This window comes from Megalobrama amblycephala, linkage group LG5 (genome assembly GCF_018812025.1).
Source record: "Megalobrama amblycephala isolate DHTTF-2021 linkage group LG5, ASM1881202v1, whole genome shotgun sequence".
Lineage (NCBI taxonomy): Eukaryota > Metazoa > Chordata > Actinopteri > Cypriniformes > Xenocyprididae > Megalobrama > Megalobrama amblycephala.
The window spans coordinates 30603903-30621236 of record NC_063048.1 but is presented as its reverse complement, the minus strand read 5'-3'; the positions used below and the strand labels follow the sequence as shown (position 1 = coordinate 30621236).

At 36.0% G+C, this 17334-nt stretch overlaps 1 protein-coding gene across 2 annotated transcripts in view; it reads left to right on the top strand.

The window, feature by feature from the left end:
• The first annotated feature begins 1035 nt into the window (after positions 1-1035).
• grhl1 (grainyhead-like transcription factor 1) overlaps positions 1036-17334 on the top strand; it is a 28092-nt gene continuing 11793 nt past the window's right edge. The window contains exons 1-10 of one of the 2 annotated variants that reach the window (XM_048191797.1): positions 1036-1215; positions 5187-5373; positions 6009-6082; positions 8784-9132; positions 9596-9678; positions 9969-10125; positions 12352-12463; positions 13473-13567; positions 16357-16567; positions 16734-16864. In XM_048191797.1, coding sequence (XP_048047754.1) covers positions 1196-1215; positions 5187-5373; positions 6009-6082; positions 8784-9132; positions 9596-9678; positions 9969-10125; positions 12352-12463; positions 13473-13567; positions 16357-16567; positions 16734-16864 — 1419 coding nt within the window. In that variant the 5' untranslated portion in view covers positions 1036-1195. Of the gene's footprint in view, positions 1216-5186; positions 5374-6008; positions 6083-8783; positions 9133-9595; positions 9679-9968; positions 10126-12351; positions 12464-13472; positions 13568-16356; positions 16604-16733; positions 16865-17334 lie in introns of both variants that reach the window. The other variant, XM_048191796.1, reaches the window with a different exon arrangement.

Below are 17334 nucleotides of genomic sequence, written 5' to 3'. Positions count from 1 at the left end.
TCTATAAGACAACATTAGAGAGTTAAAATCAATATCATCTTTCTCTTGAACATTTACATAATTACCACGCAATATTATGATGATATTTAATCATATAGTATTATACTATAAAAAGTAATTGACCAGCTTTAATACATATGTTTGTGTTAAACCCTTTCTTTTTGTTGTTTAGTTAAAGAACTCTAATCTCCCGTTTTGGGTTGGTGTGGGTGTTCACAGCGGTTTGAATTGGGCCCATCCTAATATGCTAAATTAACACAGGGGACTTACTGTTGTATTGGCAACACCTCATATTGTTATGCACACAAATCACAGGAAACTAAAGGCACGCGAATGCATGTGAATAGAAAAGACTTACAACATGAAAACTAATTTCGCAGCAAAATAACACATTTCAGTTGTTCAAATGTGTCTGCTATTCTCACTCTAAACAGTATAGGCCTACATATAATTTAAGTGAAATTCAATGTAGAAACTTTTTTATTAAGACCACTTTTTTTTTTTTTTTACTTCATCAACAACTTTTTTAACTGCTAGTTTTTAGGTTTTTCACCAAACTCAGGCTGTCTTAAGCATGCAACAAGATAAAACAGCAGCAGTTTGAACATTTCCATGATTTCTGTGCAAATGTTGTCATTATACATAAGTCTTAGCTATACTGATGGTTTAAAATAGTTCCCCACTTGTACATTTATAAAAGTAATCTACAATTTGTATTAAATGTAAAGAAGTATCCTGTGTGCTAAATTTAAATCAGACATGTTTGCAAAATGTAAATATTGCATGTAAAATCAATGTAGCCCTGAACTATTTAAATTTCATTTTGTTGTGTGTGTGTGTGTGTGTATATATATATATATATATATATATATATATATATATATATATACACTCACACACTGCACTGTTAATTTCATCAGGTTTTTTAGGTTAAACATGCAGGACCATAAGCAATGAGAGCTGTTGAATATTAAGCTCCTCCTCTCAGGTGTAATCCAATCCAGTGCCCTGTCACAGGTAAAACCGGCCCCAATTTCTCAGTATATCCAAAAAAGCGAGAAAAGCCAACAAAACCCGTTCTCATACAGGCAATTCTAACGCTGCCCTCATCCCATTCTGTAAACCTTTCTCCATACAAGAAGAAGAAGGATCGGATTTACAGTACCAACTAGAAAGTCCAGTTCGACCATAAGAGATGTCACAGGATCATGACAAGTAAGTTCACCACTGTAGGTCCATAGTTTACCGAGGGATGATCTGATCAACAGAAAAGGATCCATGATTGAGATATAATGCACTATTTACTGCTTAACACTGGCTTATTTGCTGGAACTGACAAAGATTAGCCTCTCTAGTCTGACTTGTCTCATTAATTCTGGAGAATATGTGGCTTACCACGAGAAGTCGGTCTGACAGCCGAGAGCCGATTCCGCTACACAGTTGTGCTGTTTGGGCTCTTCAGTTCACCTGTCATGTTCAGACCTGCTCCGGTCACAGGTGTATCTGCACCTGCCGCGGGAGTTACGAGCGCAGCACTCCGTTTGTTAGATTTGCGTGTTATTTGTTTTGTTTTGTGCGTTAATTTTCCTTGTTTGGAGTGAAATTACATTGAGTCTAAATGGGAAACTTGTGGAAGCTTGACATTTTTGTAAGCAATTATTATAAGGCTGCTTATGTAGATACAAGCTGGAAACAACATCTGTGTTTTTGGAAAGGTAATAATTGATGACACATATTGGCTGAAATTGTTAGGTTTTTAGATAATACAACATGTTGTAATTGCAGGACATATTGTTGTAATTTATGGATTATAATATTTTATGATTGATCAAAGTTTGTGAATTGATAGAAATTTTGAATATTTTGTCAAATTGTTTTGTAAGAGGTGATTGAAACAGCCTGCTTTCTAGGCGTTGGCAGTTTCTTAGGAACAGTGTTTAAGCTTGTTGTACAGTTTAAAGCATGCAAATCTAAACAGAATATCCTATTTTTTTTAATTCTCAGAAACTGTTTTAAAGAGCATCAAGCACCAAAGTGTATACCCAAAATATTTGCCCTTTGGTGGAGCTTTTCCACATGCAAACAGAACTCTGTTGACTACCATCACCATAGTGTAAGCAAAGTGAGACCTTTTATCTGTGAATCCTGAAGGGAAAACTAAAACTCTCCTTAGATAGTGTTTGGAGTTTGGCGGATGTGGGCACAAACATATCATTATTTATTTCGCGCTTGGTCGCCTCTTTTGTTTTAGAAGTGGGATTGCGTGCCCACAAGGTTTTATTGTCCCAGGATAACGGATCTATCGGGTTGCAAAGCTAAAATCAAACAAGGAGAAAGAATGGTACAATTAGTTATCAAATTACTCGTAATCTGTTTGCGTTAACTAATCTGGATGCAAAGTTTTGTCATAGCAACTCAATATGGATTCATTCCCTTATTAAAGGCTACTACAGTGTTGTGTGACAAGTAAACCAAGAGATACTAACCATCATCAGGATGAAGCCATTTATTTTATACTTTTAAGTTTATACTCTAAAACTTGATCATCTTAAAAAAATGTATGTGCTTAAATACAGTAGATTTAATTTTAAAAAGTCACATTTACGGCAGAGTTCCCCACCATAACCTCGCCCTTCTCGCCTACCCAAGTTGAAAAATAAGTAATAATAAATAAACTCTACTTTGCCTTTATGTTGTTGTCAGATATTTCAACACATAAATATCAGCACAGATGTGATTCGTGCTGATATAGAGCCATATCACACGGCTACAAGTGTGATATTGTGTTTATACAACAGTTCAACAGCACAAGTGTGTAAAAAAAAAAGAAAGAAACAACAACGGAGTGTCTTTAAAAACCCTCTTTTGTGTGGAATTACTTTCTTCTGCCAAGGATGCAAATCTCATGTTGACAGTAAACCTAGCAATGAAAGAATGCTGAGTTGTTTCATTGAAACTTATTGTATTGGTTATGAGAGATAAATCAACTAAGTGAGTTTATAAAACGGTTAGTTCCAGTCCTTGATTTTTATTGGTCAATAGCCGTTATTCATGATAAACCAGGACTACGACTGCTTCTCCCAACGGTTCTGTGTATCACCAAAGTCCTTTTAAAACAAGTCATTTCACTCGGCGGCCATCTTTGAAACGCCTCTCGGGCATCCTGGGCATCATGCCCTATCTCTTTGAATGGGGAAACATCAAATTCTCCAAAACTGTTCGCCAACCTTACGATTACATTTCATATTTGAAATCACCAATGAAATCTGACAACAGCTGTCTTATAAATGTTTTATCCAAACGCTCCAATCATGACAAAAACTGTATTTTTTAGGCTGGATCAAGCTAATGCCTATGCGCAGACCTAAATGCGCGTCTCTTCTGCCATGTTTCAGAGGCGCGCGGTGGTTCTAACGGCTGCTGCAGTGACGCGATGACTTTATGATTGGCTCTTATTTAGAAGGCGGGACTTATTCCGCCATATTGCGCGTTACACTCTCCCATTCAAAACAATACGAGTGACATGTCTTGTGTTACTGCGCAACCATAGACTGTAAAAGTGCGCAACACCCTTAGCGACAAACATAATGTTCTTATTTGAAGAAAAAAAAATTTTTTCCCAAGCGGAAGGAAGGCATTTAGTGATTTTATTTGAAAAGTAAAGTAGCATTGATACTTAACTTTAATATTGGTATTGTGTGATAACCATTTTATAAAAGCAATAAGGTAACGTTACTCGAGGCTAGTGCTGTATGGTGAATACGTATTATGTATTACTTGCATTTGGGATTCTTCAGGTCAATCTTGTATTCAAAAACAACAAAATCAGTTTGTATGTCCATTGAGGAGAGCAATATCTTTGTCTTACCAGTTAAGGGGATTCCCCATGACAGCCTAGTCACTTAATTTGCATCTTATGTGTTGTTTAAAGTAAAAAAAATAACGTCCTTGTTTACAACCTTTCAATATAAAAGTCTTTGCTATTGACTCACTGATAAACAGTCTATGCTGCCATTTAATGGCGTATTTATGTAACTTACGTGTGATGTCGAAATCACAATCACTAACGTACCCTTTCTTAATACGAATACGGCATATTATTTGTTGAAAATAAAATATTTATTAAACAATAATAGACATTCTAAAAGTATAAGCTTGTACAATAGGAAATAAACACAAGCAAACAGTTCAAACGTACAAAAGCAGCACTTTAGTCAGTGCAGATTTTAAGTTAAATAAATATAAAGTTATGAAACTTAACCTTGCCCTAAGCTAAACTGACTTCATCTGGAACAAGTAATTGATTAATAACAGCAATGATTGCCAGTTTGGTATACCCAAATGAATTATACCTCATGTTTAACCCTTACATAAGAGTCAACAGCAAATTCCCAAAGGACTGGCTGAGATAAAGCTGTTTTTGGTGGGTACATAAGCGCTGATTGGTTGCTGATGGCCTGGAGCTCACATCTCCGAAAAAGTTGAAGCACATTTTAAAATAGGCAACTACATTCTTGCCTTAAAAAACTCTTAAAACTACATTCCATGACACAACAATAGTAGTATTTGTAAAATTATCTCGTAAAATTAATTGTTCGCCATACTCGCTGTGAGGAATGCTGCAAGCGGAGTGATACAAATGGTGATACTGGTAGAATATCACATGGCTGGAAAGACATCTCAGCCAATCAGATTCAAAGACCAGAACTGTTGTATAAACATTTAATAAGCACAGCTGGATCAGAGTATATTCAATCTCTGTAAGCCACCTTTATCTAAAGGTAATAGATGAAGGTACTCTTGAGAATGACATAATGGCGACAAAAAGAACACAGACCATAACCGGTTTTCTTAATGAACTTTGTCACAGTCAGTGAAAAGTCACCAGATTTCCTTCTGACACTTTAATGGCTGTCTTACTGGAAGAGCCTGTGAAACATGTTGTCAAACGGGAAGCTGTGGTCTGTGCAGAGATTTGTTGTTTGGGCCGGTTTTGTCACAGATCCTGAGATAAAGAAGGCCTTTCACGACAACCTGATCTTCTGTCATCTTTGACACCAGTGAATAATGCTAAAACATCTTCAGATTGATTTGTCTTTTTGTTCCTTTTCACTGTTTTGTCTGCCCGAAGATTCATTTAGCTGTTAGTCTAGTACTGATGGCTCTTTCTGAAACGTTCCTTACAGTAAGCGGCCAGTGCTTGTGCTACCGAATGATCCGGCTTACAACCAGCGCCGGCCTTTCACCAGTGAGGATGAGGCCTGGAAGTCGTTCCTGGAGAACCCTCTCACAGCCGCCACCAAGGCCATGATGAGCATTAATGGAGATGAGGACAGTGCCGCTGCTCTGGGTTTGCTATACGACTACTACAAGGTACGAGCTTTTTTAAAACTCAAAGTACTACTAGCAAAATAAGCATTAAATATTTACAGAATAAAATTCAATCATACACTGAACACAATAAAATATCAGGTTAAGTAAGCAAATAAAAATACAAAGAATGATTATATATTACATTAATTTTAATTGATAAATTATTATTGGCAACACTTTATTTTACAGTGGCCCTCTTACACATCTTACATGTACTTTCCATAGTAGTATCAGTAAATTATCATAATTACAAGCAAATAGCCCTAACCCTAATTAGAAAGCATGTTAATTAATATTACTCAGTACTTATTTGTATAATTTTAAAGGCACCTTAAAATAAAGTGTAACCTTATTAATTATTTAAAAAAAAATGTTTTTAGTAATATCTCAAAACAGACCAGTGGAAACATCAAAAGACCGGAAGGAGAAACTTTATTTAACAAAACAAAACTAACCTTATTTAATGCTTATATGAGTATAATTACTAGAATGAATTAATTTAATGACATCTAACATCCTTCTACTTCACAAAATTCCACCTAGTCTGTTAAATATGTTCACTGACAGATATAATGGGTTAAGCTGATGCTATTGGATGTGGTCAGACTTACATAGAGTTTGTTTACTTTCCCCAGGTGCCACGGGAAAAGAGAACAATATCCCATCCAAAGACTGACGTCCTGGGCTCTGATGTGGATCCCAACAAAAGGTGAAGCTCTCATCAAAGATGCAATAATGAATGCCATTTTTTTCCCATACTGAGAAGATGAGACCCTTCTGTTTTATTATTCCCTATTAGGACTGTAATTACAGTCAGTAATAATTGATTAAGAAAGTAGTCAACAACCATTTATATGACTGATTTGTCTGGTCTGTTTGCCGAGCACACACAAGCTGTATCAGTGAATTTATAGTAGCAAAAATGTGTACAAGCTAAACTGTTCCAAGCATGAGAGCACTTTTTATTAAAAGGATAGTTCACCCAAAAATGAAAATTAGTTAATTTGCTCACTCTCAGGCCATCCAAGATTTAGACAACTTTTTTCTTCAGTAGAACAGTTTTTAGCTGAAATCTTTAGTCCTCTGTGATTCATATAATGGAAGTCAATGGGTACCATCACTTTGAGATTAAAAAAAAAACATGCAAACAAAATAAAATGAATACCTGCGGCTCCTGACGATACACTGAGGTCTTAAGAAGTGAAATGATTGGTTTATGCAAGAAACATTTTTACACCATTATTACTAGTAATCCACAGCCCTGGTAAACCTTCCTGTCGCATAGTGCCGTATGCGCAGGAACTGAAACATTAAGAATCTATTGAAAAGTCAATCTCTTGAGATCACGCATACATAGGTTGCCAGATCCAGGGTGAGCAAATATAAGTACGAACAATTTAACATGAGTGTCTTCCCTCTCTGTTGTAAACAAACACACACAGCAAAATCCACAGAGTTAAATCAACTCTGCTCAGAGTACATATGGTCCCTCTCTAAATAGTGTTAAAGTAACACTGAAGCAGAGTTAAAGTTAATGAGATCTAACATAGTTCTTGTGTTTCTCTTTTCTTCAGTGATTCTGCTTGTTAACAGCAGGTGTTCATCAATAATGCACAATCATCACTTAATTAATTGCTTTATTATCTCATTAACTTTAACTCTGCTTCAGTGTTACTTTAACACTATTTAGAGAGGGACCATGTGTACTCTGAGCAGAGTTGATTTAACTGGGGATTTTGCTGTGTAGCGTCAGCGTTCAGTTTCTTGCATAGACTGATCGTTTCGCTTCTTAAAGGGTTAGTTCACCCATAAATGAAAATTCTGTCATTAATTACTCACCCTCATGTCGTTTCACACCCGTAAAACCTTCGTTCATCTTCAGAAAACAAATTAAGATATTTTTGATAAAATCCAATGGCTCAGTGAGGCCTGCATTGACAGCAAGATAATTAACACTTTCAGATGCCCAGAAAGCTGCTAAAGACATATTTAAAATAGTTCATGTGACTACAGTGGTTCAACCTTAATGTTATGAAGCGACGAGAATACTTTTTGTGCGCCAAAAAACAATACTGCTTCATGAAGCTTTACGAATCTTTTGTTTCGGATCAGTGGTTCGGAGCGTGCATCAAACTGCCAAAGTCACGACCCCAGTGGTGAACCATTGAAATTTCTAAACGTAACATAACCTTGTTTACAGAAATCATGTGACTTTGACGCTCTGAACCACTGATTCGAAACAAAAGATTTGAAAAGTTTCGAAGCTTCATAAAGCAGTGTTTTGAAATCACCCATCACAATATTGTTGAATAAAGTCGTTATTTTGCTTTTTTGGTGCACAAAAAGTATTCTTGTCTCTTCATAACATTAAGGTTGAACCACTGTAGTCACATGAACTGTTTTAAATATGTCTTTAGTAGCTTTCTGGGCATTGAAAGTGTTAATTATCTTGTTGTCAATGCAGGCCTCAGTGAGCCATTGGATTTTATCAAAAATATCTTAATTTGTGTTCTGAAGATGAACGAAGGTCTTACAGATGTGGAACGACATGAGGGTGAGTAATTAATGACATTATTTTAATTTTTGGGTGAACTAACCCTTTAAGACCTCAAGGTATCATCAGGAGCCACTGGTATTAATTTAGTTTTGTCTGCATATGTTTTTTTGAATCTCAAAGTGACGGTACCCATTGACTTCCATTACATGAAAAGTCACCTACATCATCGATGGCCTGAGGCTGAGTAAATAAACAGCAAATTTTAATTTTTGGGTGAACTATTCCTTTAAATGCTTCAAATATCATACGCATGCTGCTGTGTCCGCTCGCATATTTTCCTTATTGTAATGTAAATCCGAGTGAAACAGCTTCTCAAACAAGATTGGATGATTGGATGGTTGTGGTTTGCTATTGGTGGATCTCATGTGAGTGACAGGTTGCCCCGCCCTTGCTCCAGTAAACTCATCATCAGAGAAGAAAAGAGATGTCTGCAAGAGGGAGGGGAAGTTATTTTGATTAAAGATTATGAGGGAACATGAATTAAAAAAAAAGATGTCCAAGAATAAATCGTTTATAATAATTGCTGCAATATTCCCCCCCCAAAAAAGATTAGTCTGTGTTGATTTCATGGAGACTTTAATGTGCTTGAGGAGAGTTTCTCCCCAGCATCTATATATATATATATATATATATATATATATATATATATATATATATATATATATATATAATTATAATTATGTATATTCTGTAGTTTAATTTTGTTTAAAACAAAGCAAATATACACATTTCTTAAAAAAAAAGGAGTCATCATTAAACTTTATACTTAAGAACGTGGACGCACGTGTATGTGTTTATAGGTCATTTTTTTAAACATTTATATTGTATATTTTGTTATTCACATTCTCAACAGGAACATGATGGTCCCTCTCCAAGAGACGTCAATGTCATCGGAGAACAGAATCCAGGTTCTGAAAGGAGTACCCCTAAACATCGTTCTTCCAGGGAACCAGCACAACCAGGACAAGAGAGGCCTTTTCCCCACACCTGACACTACGGTGACGGTGTCCATTGCGGCTGTGCCAAACTACCCCGTGAAGACCGAGGGTCCATCACACGGTTTCTCCGTCACAGTCCCCAACCCCCACTGCTCAGAATCTGACGGTCACACGGTGGTATTTGACCGTCAGCTCCCCCACAACCAGTTTAGCCCGAACACACAGCCACGCACCCCAGACTCGACCTTCCCAGAGAACTCAGATGTGAGTTCACACACACACAAACACACAAATCTCCTCTCTCCCACCCTCAGACAATACTTCATTTACCTGGCGACTCTAAAGACATTGTTGTACTGAGCCCCCTCCCTATTTTTATTTGAACATGCCAAAATAGCAGCTAGCATGTCATTATGCTATTGTCTCTCTTACACAATAAAGTGCTGTATTTTCCTCTCACATAATAGCCAGGGCCTTTTCTCTTTCTCTCTCTCGCCCGCTCTCATTCCCGCTCCCTCTTTCTACCTTCTCTTTTTTTAAACCTGGAGGGAGGATTTCCTTAGAAATGATAGTTCCACAAAAACCTTGCACACACAGGAAGCTGGGAGAGCCGTTTGTTTTTTCTTTGGTTTAGCAATCAGCTTTCTCTCGCTGACTGAATGCGTGGCAGCGTGGTGGTTGTTTGCGCTAATGCCAGGCCCTCTCACCCCTCTTTTGTGCGCTACAGGTGTTCTCGTTCCCAGGGGAGCTCCAGTTACGCATGGGTTCCATCACGCAGGAGGACTACGGCAGTTTTGACACAGTGTCAAGGTACGCAAACGCTTGCTGCCAAAACCAAAACCCCAGAGTAAAACCTCATTCCCTTTAAGAGTCTCCCGGGAGTTAGCAGATTCTATCAGCTGAGCGTGTGTAAACAGAATAGGGTCGCTGGTGTATCCTGACAGGTGCGCATGGCCCATGGGTAAATGAATGCCAGCCTACAACAAATAAGACAAGCTCTTCTGTGTAATAGCAAACAGGGAAATCGTCATGGGTGTATTTGGTTTGATGATGCAAATATGTATTATGTGATGATCCCCTTTTTTGTGTTTGTTCAACAGTAATAATTTTGAATACACGTTAGAAGCCTCCAAGTCTCTCCGACAGAAGTCTGGTGATGGCACTATGACGTACCTCAACAAGGGCCAGTTCTATCCCATCACTCTCAGGGAAACTGACAATGGCAAAATGCTGCACGGCCCCATCTGTAAAGTCAGGGTAAGATGAGTACGAAAATTATTTTATTTTATTTTATTTTATTTTATTTTATTTTATTTTATTTTATTTTATTATTGATTGATTGATTGATTGATTGATTGATTGATTGCCCCAAACTGTATTTAGACACTCCAACTCCATTTTAAAACAATTTAAACACACACACACACAAAGTCAGAATTGCGTCTTATTAAGACAGAATTGCGAGTTTATATCTTACAATTCTGACTTTATAAGATGCAATTGCGAGGTATAAAGTCTGAATTGTGAGATATAAACATGCAATTCTGAGAAAAAACATCAGTCTTTTTCCCTCACAATTGGACGTTATAACACGCAACTCTGACTTTATATCACGCAATTCTGACTTTATAACTCACAATTCTGACTTTATAACTCAATTTTGACTTTATATTGCACAATTCTGACTTTATAACTTGCAATTCTGACTTCATCACGCAATTGACTATAACTCGCAATTCTGACTTTATAACTCTCAATTCTGACTTTATATCATGCAATTCTGACTTTAGAACTCGCAATTCTGACTTAATATCATGCAATTCTGACTTTATATCATGCAATTCTGACTTTATATCATGCAATTCTGACTTTATAACTCTCAATTCTGACTTTATATCATGCAATTCTGACTTTAGAACTCGCAATTCTGACTTTAGAACTCGCAATTCTGACTTTATAACACACAATTCTGACTTTAGAACTCACAATTCTGACTTTATATCACGCAATTCTGACTTTATATCACGCAATTCTGACTTTATCACGCAAATGACTTTATAACTCACAATTCTGACTTTATAACACACAATTCTGACTTTATATCACGCAATTCTGACTTTATATCACGCAATTCTGACTTTATATCACGCAATTCTGACTTTATATCACGCAATTCTGACTTTATCACGCAAATGACTTTATAACTCACAATTCTGACTTTATATCACGCAATTCTGACTTTATCACGCAAATGACTTTATAACACACAATTCTGACTTTAGAACTTTCAATTCTGACTTTATATCACAGAATTCTGACTTTATAACTCGCAATTCTGACTTTATATCATGCAATTCTGACTTTATATCACGCAATTCTGACTTTATATCATGCAATTCTGACTTTATATCACGCAATTCTGACTTTATATCACGCAATTCTGACTTTATAACTCACAATTCTGACTTTATAACACACAATTCTGACTTTAGAACTTTCAATTCTGACTTTATATCACAGAATTCTGACTTTATAACTCGCAATTCTGACTTTATATCACGCAATTCTGACTTTATAACTCGCAATTCTGACTTTATATCACGCAATTCTGACTATATCTCGCAATTCTGACTTTATATCACGCAATTCTGACTTTATAACTCGAAATTCTGACTTTATATCACGCAATTCTGACTTTATAACTCGAAATTCTGACTTTATATCACGCAATTCTGACTTTATAACTCGCAATTCTGACTTTATATCACGCAATTCTGACTTTATAACTCGCAATTCTGACTTTATATCACGCAATTCTGACTTTATAACTCGCAATTCTGACTTTATATCACTCAATTCTGACTTTATAACTCGCAATTCTGACTTTATATCACGCAATTCTGACTTTATATCACACAATTCTGACTTTATATCACGCAATTCTGACTTTATAACTCGCAATTCTGACTTTATATCACGCAATTCTGACTTTATATCACACAATTCTGACTTTATATCACGCAATTCTGACTTTATAACTCGCAATTCTGACTTTATATCACGCAATTCTGACTTTATAACTCGAAATTGTGTTTTTTATCTCGCAATTCTGAGACAAAAAGTCAGAATTATGAGATATAAACTCGCAATTGCAATTACCTTTTATATTTTTTAGTTCATGGCATAAACAAGCTTCCATACTATTCTCTAACCCTAAACCTAAACACAAGCCTCACAGAAAACGTTATGCATTTTTACATTTAGTAAGATTTTGTTTTCTCTCATGGGGACCAAAAAATGTCTCCACAAGATCGAAAACCTGAACCACACAAATCCCCCAAACACACATTTTTTAAAATCATGTATTATTTTTTTTATTTTTTGACTTAAGTGTGTCAATACTTTTTGGACCACTGAATGTATGAGCACTTGTTTGAGTGTGTGTACTATTATGGAAAGCAGTAACACTATGCTGTTTTTCAGAGTGTTGTAATGGTAGTGTTTGGAGAGGAGAAAACCAGAGATGACCAACTCAAGCACTGGAAATACTGGCACTCAAGACAGCACACGGCCAAACAGAGATGCATTGATATTGGTGAGGAGTCCTTGTCGTGGGATATCAGCACACCTCTGATCGCACTGATCTTAGTCACACTTTCAATCCTCTTTGCTTTTCTGGGCTCAGTGTAGTTCAGGGTGGAGTAACAGATAGCAAACACACATAGAGACAAACTGGACACAGGGAAGGGGGCTGCAGGTGGGAACAAGACAATAGGTCAACCAATGACACAACAAATGAAAGATGATGATTGTAAAGCTTGAAAGGGTACACAGCTTTATCTTTCTTTCAATGAAGGTAGACTTCTGAGGGAAAAATACCTTTTGAGACTTAAAGAGACAGTTAACCCAAAAATGGGTTCAACTAATTACTTAATTACTCACCCTCATGTCGTGCCACACCCGAAAGACTTTGGTTCATCTTCAGAACACAAATGAAGATCTTTTTGAAGTAATCTGAGAGCTTTCTGTCCCTCCATTGACAGCTTCACAACTACCAATTTGACGCTTCAAAAAGTTCATAAAGAGATTGTAAAACTAATCCAAATGAATCGAGTGGTTTAGTCCAAATTTTCGAAAGAGTCTCAATAGCTTTATATGATTTCATGGTTCAAACGTGCTGCGTAACACGAGAATGAACCTCATTGGTTCTCGCAAGTGTCAAGCAAACATGCTTGAGCTTCCGTTTACCTCAACTGATGAGTTGATCTTACGGGTTTGGAGTGACATGAGGGTAAATAATGACAGAATTTTCATTTTTGGGTGATCTAACCCTTTAATATTACATTTCAAATTTGTTATAATGTTGTCTTACAAAACGTTTTTTTTTCCAGCATATGTTGAACTAATTACCTTGATTTGATCTAAAAAGCTCATAAACATTTAATTATAGTCTACTACAGTCAGTTCTGTCTTATGTCTGCAAGTGAGATTTAAAAATGTGATACAACCAAAATATTTCCTTCCCTATTTACTCCCTTCATTTACAAAATGTGAATCTCATAATACTCACTAATACTCATAAAGCCTCTCTTGTCTTGTCACAGCGGACTACAAAGAAAGTTTCAACACCATCAGTAACATTGAGGAGATTTCATATAACGCCATTTCATTCACATGGGACATCAGTGAGGAAGCAAAGGTAAAGACATTTTTGGACACTTGTAAGACAGATTTAATTAATAAACAACATTATTGCTCTTTTTATTTGATTCACCTTTCGATAACCATTAAAGAATTTAATATGAGATTAGTGAAAAATGACTTTCTGCTGAAAGACTTTAGATTTATTAAAAGGTTAAAGGTGAATATTTTTCAATTGTTTCCTTCTGTTAGAATTCTTGGTATGTGGATAAAGGATCATAAAATAGACATGACTGATGAACAAGATGGAAATTTACACTCAAAATAGACATTATGCTCAACATTTGTATAAAAAAAAGGGTTGATTCAGGAAACACAATCATAGTGTGCTGAAACCCTACAAATATAAGGTGACGTTAAGAAAAATCTTAAGAAAGTGTGAAGAAGGGGCTTTCCAAGATTATTTTTGTTAAGCTTAGTTACTTGAGCAATCTGATGTTGAGTTGTTGATGTACGCTAAAATATTTAGAGTACACTATAAAAAACAAACCCCTTAAAAATAGGGCACAATGTACTGTATTACTTTGATGGAATTTTTCGTATTTATTTTTTTATAATACCTGTATTGTATAACTTCATTGCATTGTGTTTAAGGGTTAAGGGAAATTTCCGGCTGATAAGCTGCCAGTACTTTTTCTGTTATTTTACGTATTTATTTTGTACAGTGTAGGATTTGTAAGCCTGACCAGCCCTTTTTTGTGCTTAACTGATGTGTTAATGAGGAGACGCACCCAACAATGGTGTTAAGAATGAGGAAACACTAATGGGGGAACAGTGAGCACTGACAGATAGGCTAATGGAATCCTGTTCGACGAGTGTGTCGAGACTAGTCGGGTTAAACCCGTCACCAAGTGACGAGCAGATTTTGCTTTAAATCTTCTGCCTCTGTCTGATTCGTTTTGAAGGATCTTAGCAGGCTGTTAAAGGAACAGTCACGTATATTTGTGTATTGATGTAATTATAATGGTCCCATTAAAGTAAACATTTCATAGTTTAAAGAATGAAATTGAGTATTTTGCAGTGAGCAGTGTTGTCCTAAAACCAGGATGCAGATCATAAGATTGGCCTGCGCTGTAGGATACTCATCCGTGTGCACAGTCTACAGTGTGCCGACTGTTGGCAGTGTTGTATGTGGGCGTGGTTTTGATTCTCAGACAGAGAGAAACAAAAAGTGAAGAGAGACAACAGGGCAAAAAAAATTATAGGTTTGTAAAATGATGGCTGGAATGGTCTTGTGGCGCACCCTAGCGAAATTACAGGCATTGAGTGAACGCCTGTGCAAATATTTGATGATCCGTTGAATATCCACTTGTTTGTAATTCTAATTCTCATTTTGTCTCAGGTCTTTTGTTAATAATTCATTATTACGTAAGATGCTGTATTGTCATTGGATAAAGTTAAGTAAATTTTGCTTTGGTGAAACAGTGGTAGGAATAAACCGAGGAGTTATACATATACAACTGTTCAAAAGGAAACACACAATATATATATATATTTAAAGAACTGAATACTTTTATTCAGCAAGAATGCATTAAGTTGATCAAAGTTACAGTAAAGACATTTACATTGTTACAAAAAAATACATTTAAGTAAATGCTGTTCTTTTGAACTTTCTAATTATATTTATCAAAGAATCCTGAAAAAAAGGTATCATGGTTTCCACAAAAAAATAAAAAAAAATTAAGCAGCACAACTGTTTTCAACACTGATAATAATAATGCTTCTTAAGCACCAAATAAGCATATTAGACTGGAGTAATGGCTTCAGAAAATTCATTATAATGTAATTCATTATAATAATATATCACAATATTATTGTTTTTACTGTATTCTTGATCAAATAAATTGCAGCCTTGGTGAGCAGAAGAGCTTTCCAATCAATCAATCAATCAATCAATCAATCAATCAATCAATCAATCAATCAATCAATCAATCAATCAATCAATCAATCAATAATACCGGCTCCACACTTTTAAAGGGAAGAGTATTTTAAAATACTTAAAAAAAAAAAATTCAAGAATTTTGCATTTGTTTCTAGATTCTGAACTGCGGCGTTGTTTGTCATTCAGATTTGTTTTGAGAATGCATTTTGAAATTTCGGTTCTGTGTCTGAATTCAAATGAACATGCAGGATGTTGATTTGTAAAAGCAAAAAAAAAAAAAAAAAGGAAAAGGAAGGAAAAAAGAAACATTAATGTAGATGAAACAGTAATAATCAATGTTTGAAATGCCACAGTTTGCATTAAATTTATATTTATTTCATCATATAATAAACTAATATTTGTTTTAAAAGACCGTGATGGAAGAGCACTTCCAGAATATTCAAATTTAACCCAGTCTTAAAAACTTTTTGTGCTGTAATTCTGTTTTGTTACCAAAAGGGGGCGACATACAATGCAAATAATGGCATGACAGTCTGGCGTTCCCATTTCACCTCTCACAAACGTTTAACCCTGTGCATAAAACCTCTGAATAAAGTTTCAGACCAAAAAGGTCAAGGAAAAAAAAAATTAAAAATTTAAATTTACTTTTCTTAAATTTGCATTCAGAGCACTTTGTGGTTTTCTCATGGTTTTACTATTTATTTTCGAAAATGTAAAAATTAATTATTTTTAAAAAGTCTAAATTTTCATTTAGTGTGCATGTAGTATCCCCCCCCCCTTTTTTTGCTTTACACAACTGTAAAAAAAAAAGATGGGCCGAGAGCAACAATACACTCTATTTCCAAAGATTGCTTTGTAACCAATAATGTAACAAACATAAATTTTTTCCTCTCTTCCCTCCTTAGATCTTCATCTCAGTGAATTGTCTGAGCACAGACTTCTCCTCTCAGAAGGGAGTGAAAGGCCTACCGCTTAACCTACAGATCGACACCTACAGCTACAACAACCGCAGTAATAAGCCCATCCACCGCGCTTACTGCCAGATTAAGGTCTTCTGCGACAAGGGTGCAGAGCGCAAGATTCGTGATGAGGAGAGGAAACAGTCCCGTAGGAAGGGCAAGTGCACTGACGTCAACCCTCCATTAGTAAACTGTAAGCTTCAGGTTTTTACTTTGAAGCATAGAATTTACCTGACCCGATCATACTTTATAGTATAGAAATTTAAGACTAGAGCTCTGGAGAGACTTGTTTTTCACTCTGTCCTTGCAAAATATTTTTTCAGTTGGCCCAGATGTCAAGGTGCCCCTCATGCACAAGCGCAGCGACATCACTGTCTTCAAGACAATGACAGAGTTCGAGACGCAACCTGTTCTTTTCATCCCCGACATCCACTTCTCCACCTTCCAGCGTCATGTGAGTATCAATCCTTACACTTTTTCTTGCACGCTTCGCAGATATACAGTAACTATCATAAGTTACAAAGTTTCAGATTACCTCTTTAGGGGTCAATAAGTGCATGTCAGACCAAAAAACAGGCTTTTCAACATTTACATCATTGTCAGACATATGAAACTCAACTGCACTGTGCTCTACAGGTATACAGCTGACATGCAGGTTATACAGTGTGGGTTATGACAAATTGCATGTAAGCACTGGTGATAAGATATGAAGATAGGAGAATGTACGATAATGTATAGCTTTGCAGCATGTGAGCACAGTCATATAGTTTAGGATGATTTTGACCGCATTAACTCTCCAGTTTCTGCATTAGCAACCCCGAATCTTATCTGTAAGGCTTAGCCATGTTTACATGAACTTATACAATACGGGTTATTAAACACAAACTGTGTAAAATGCATGAAAATTTACTCAGTGGTTTGGAA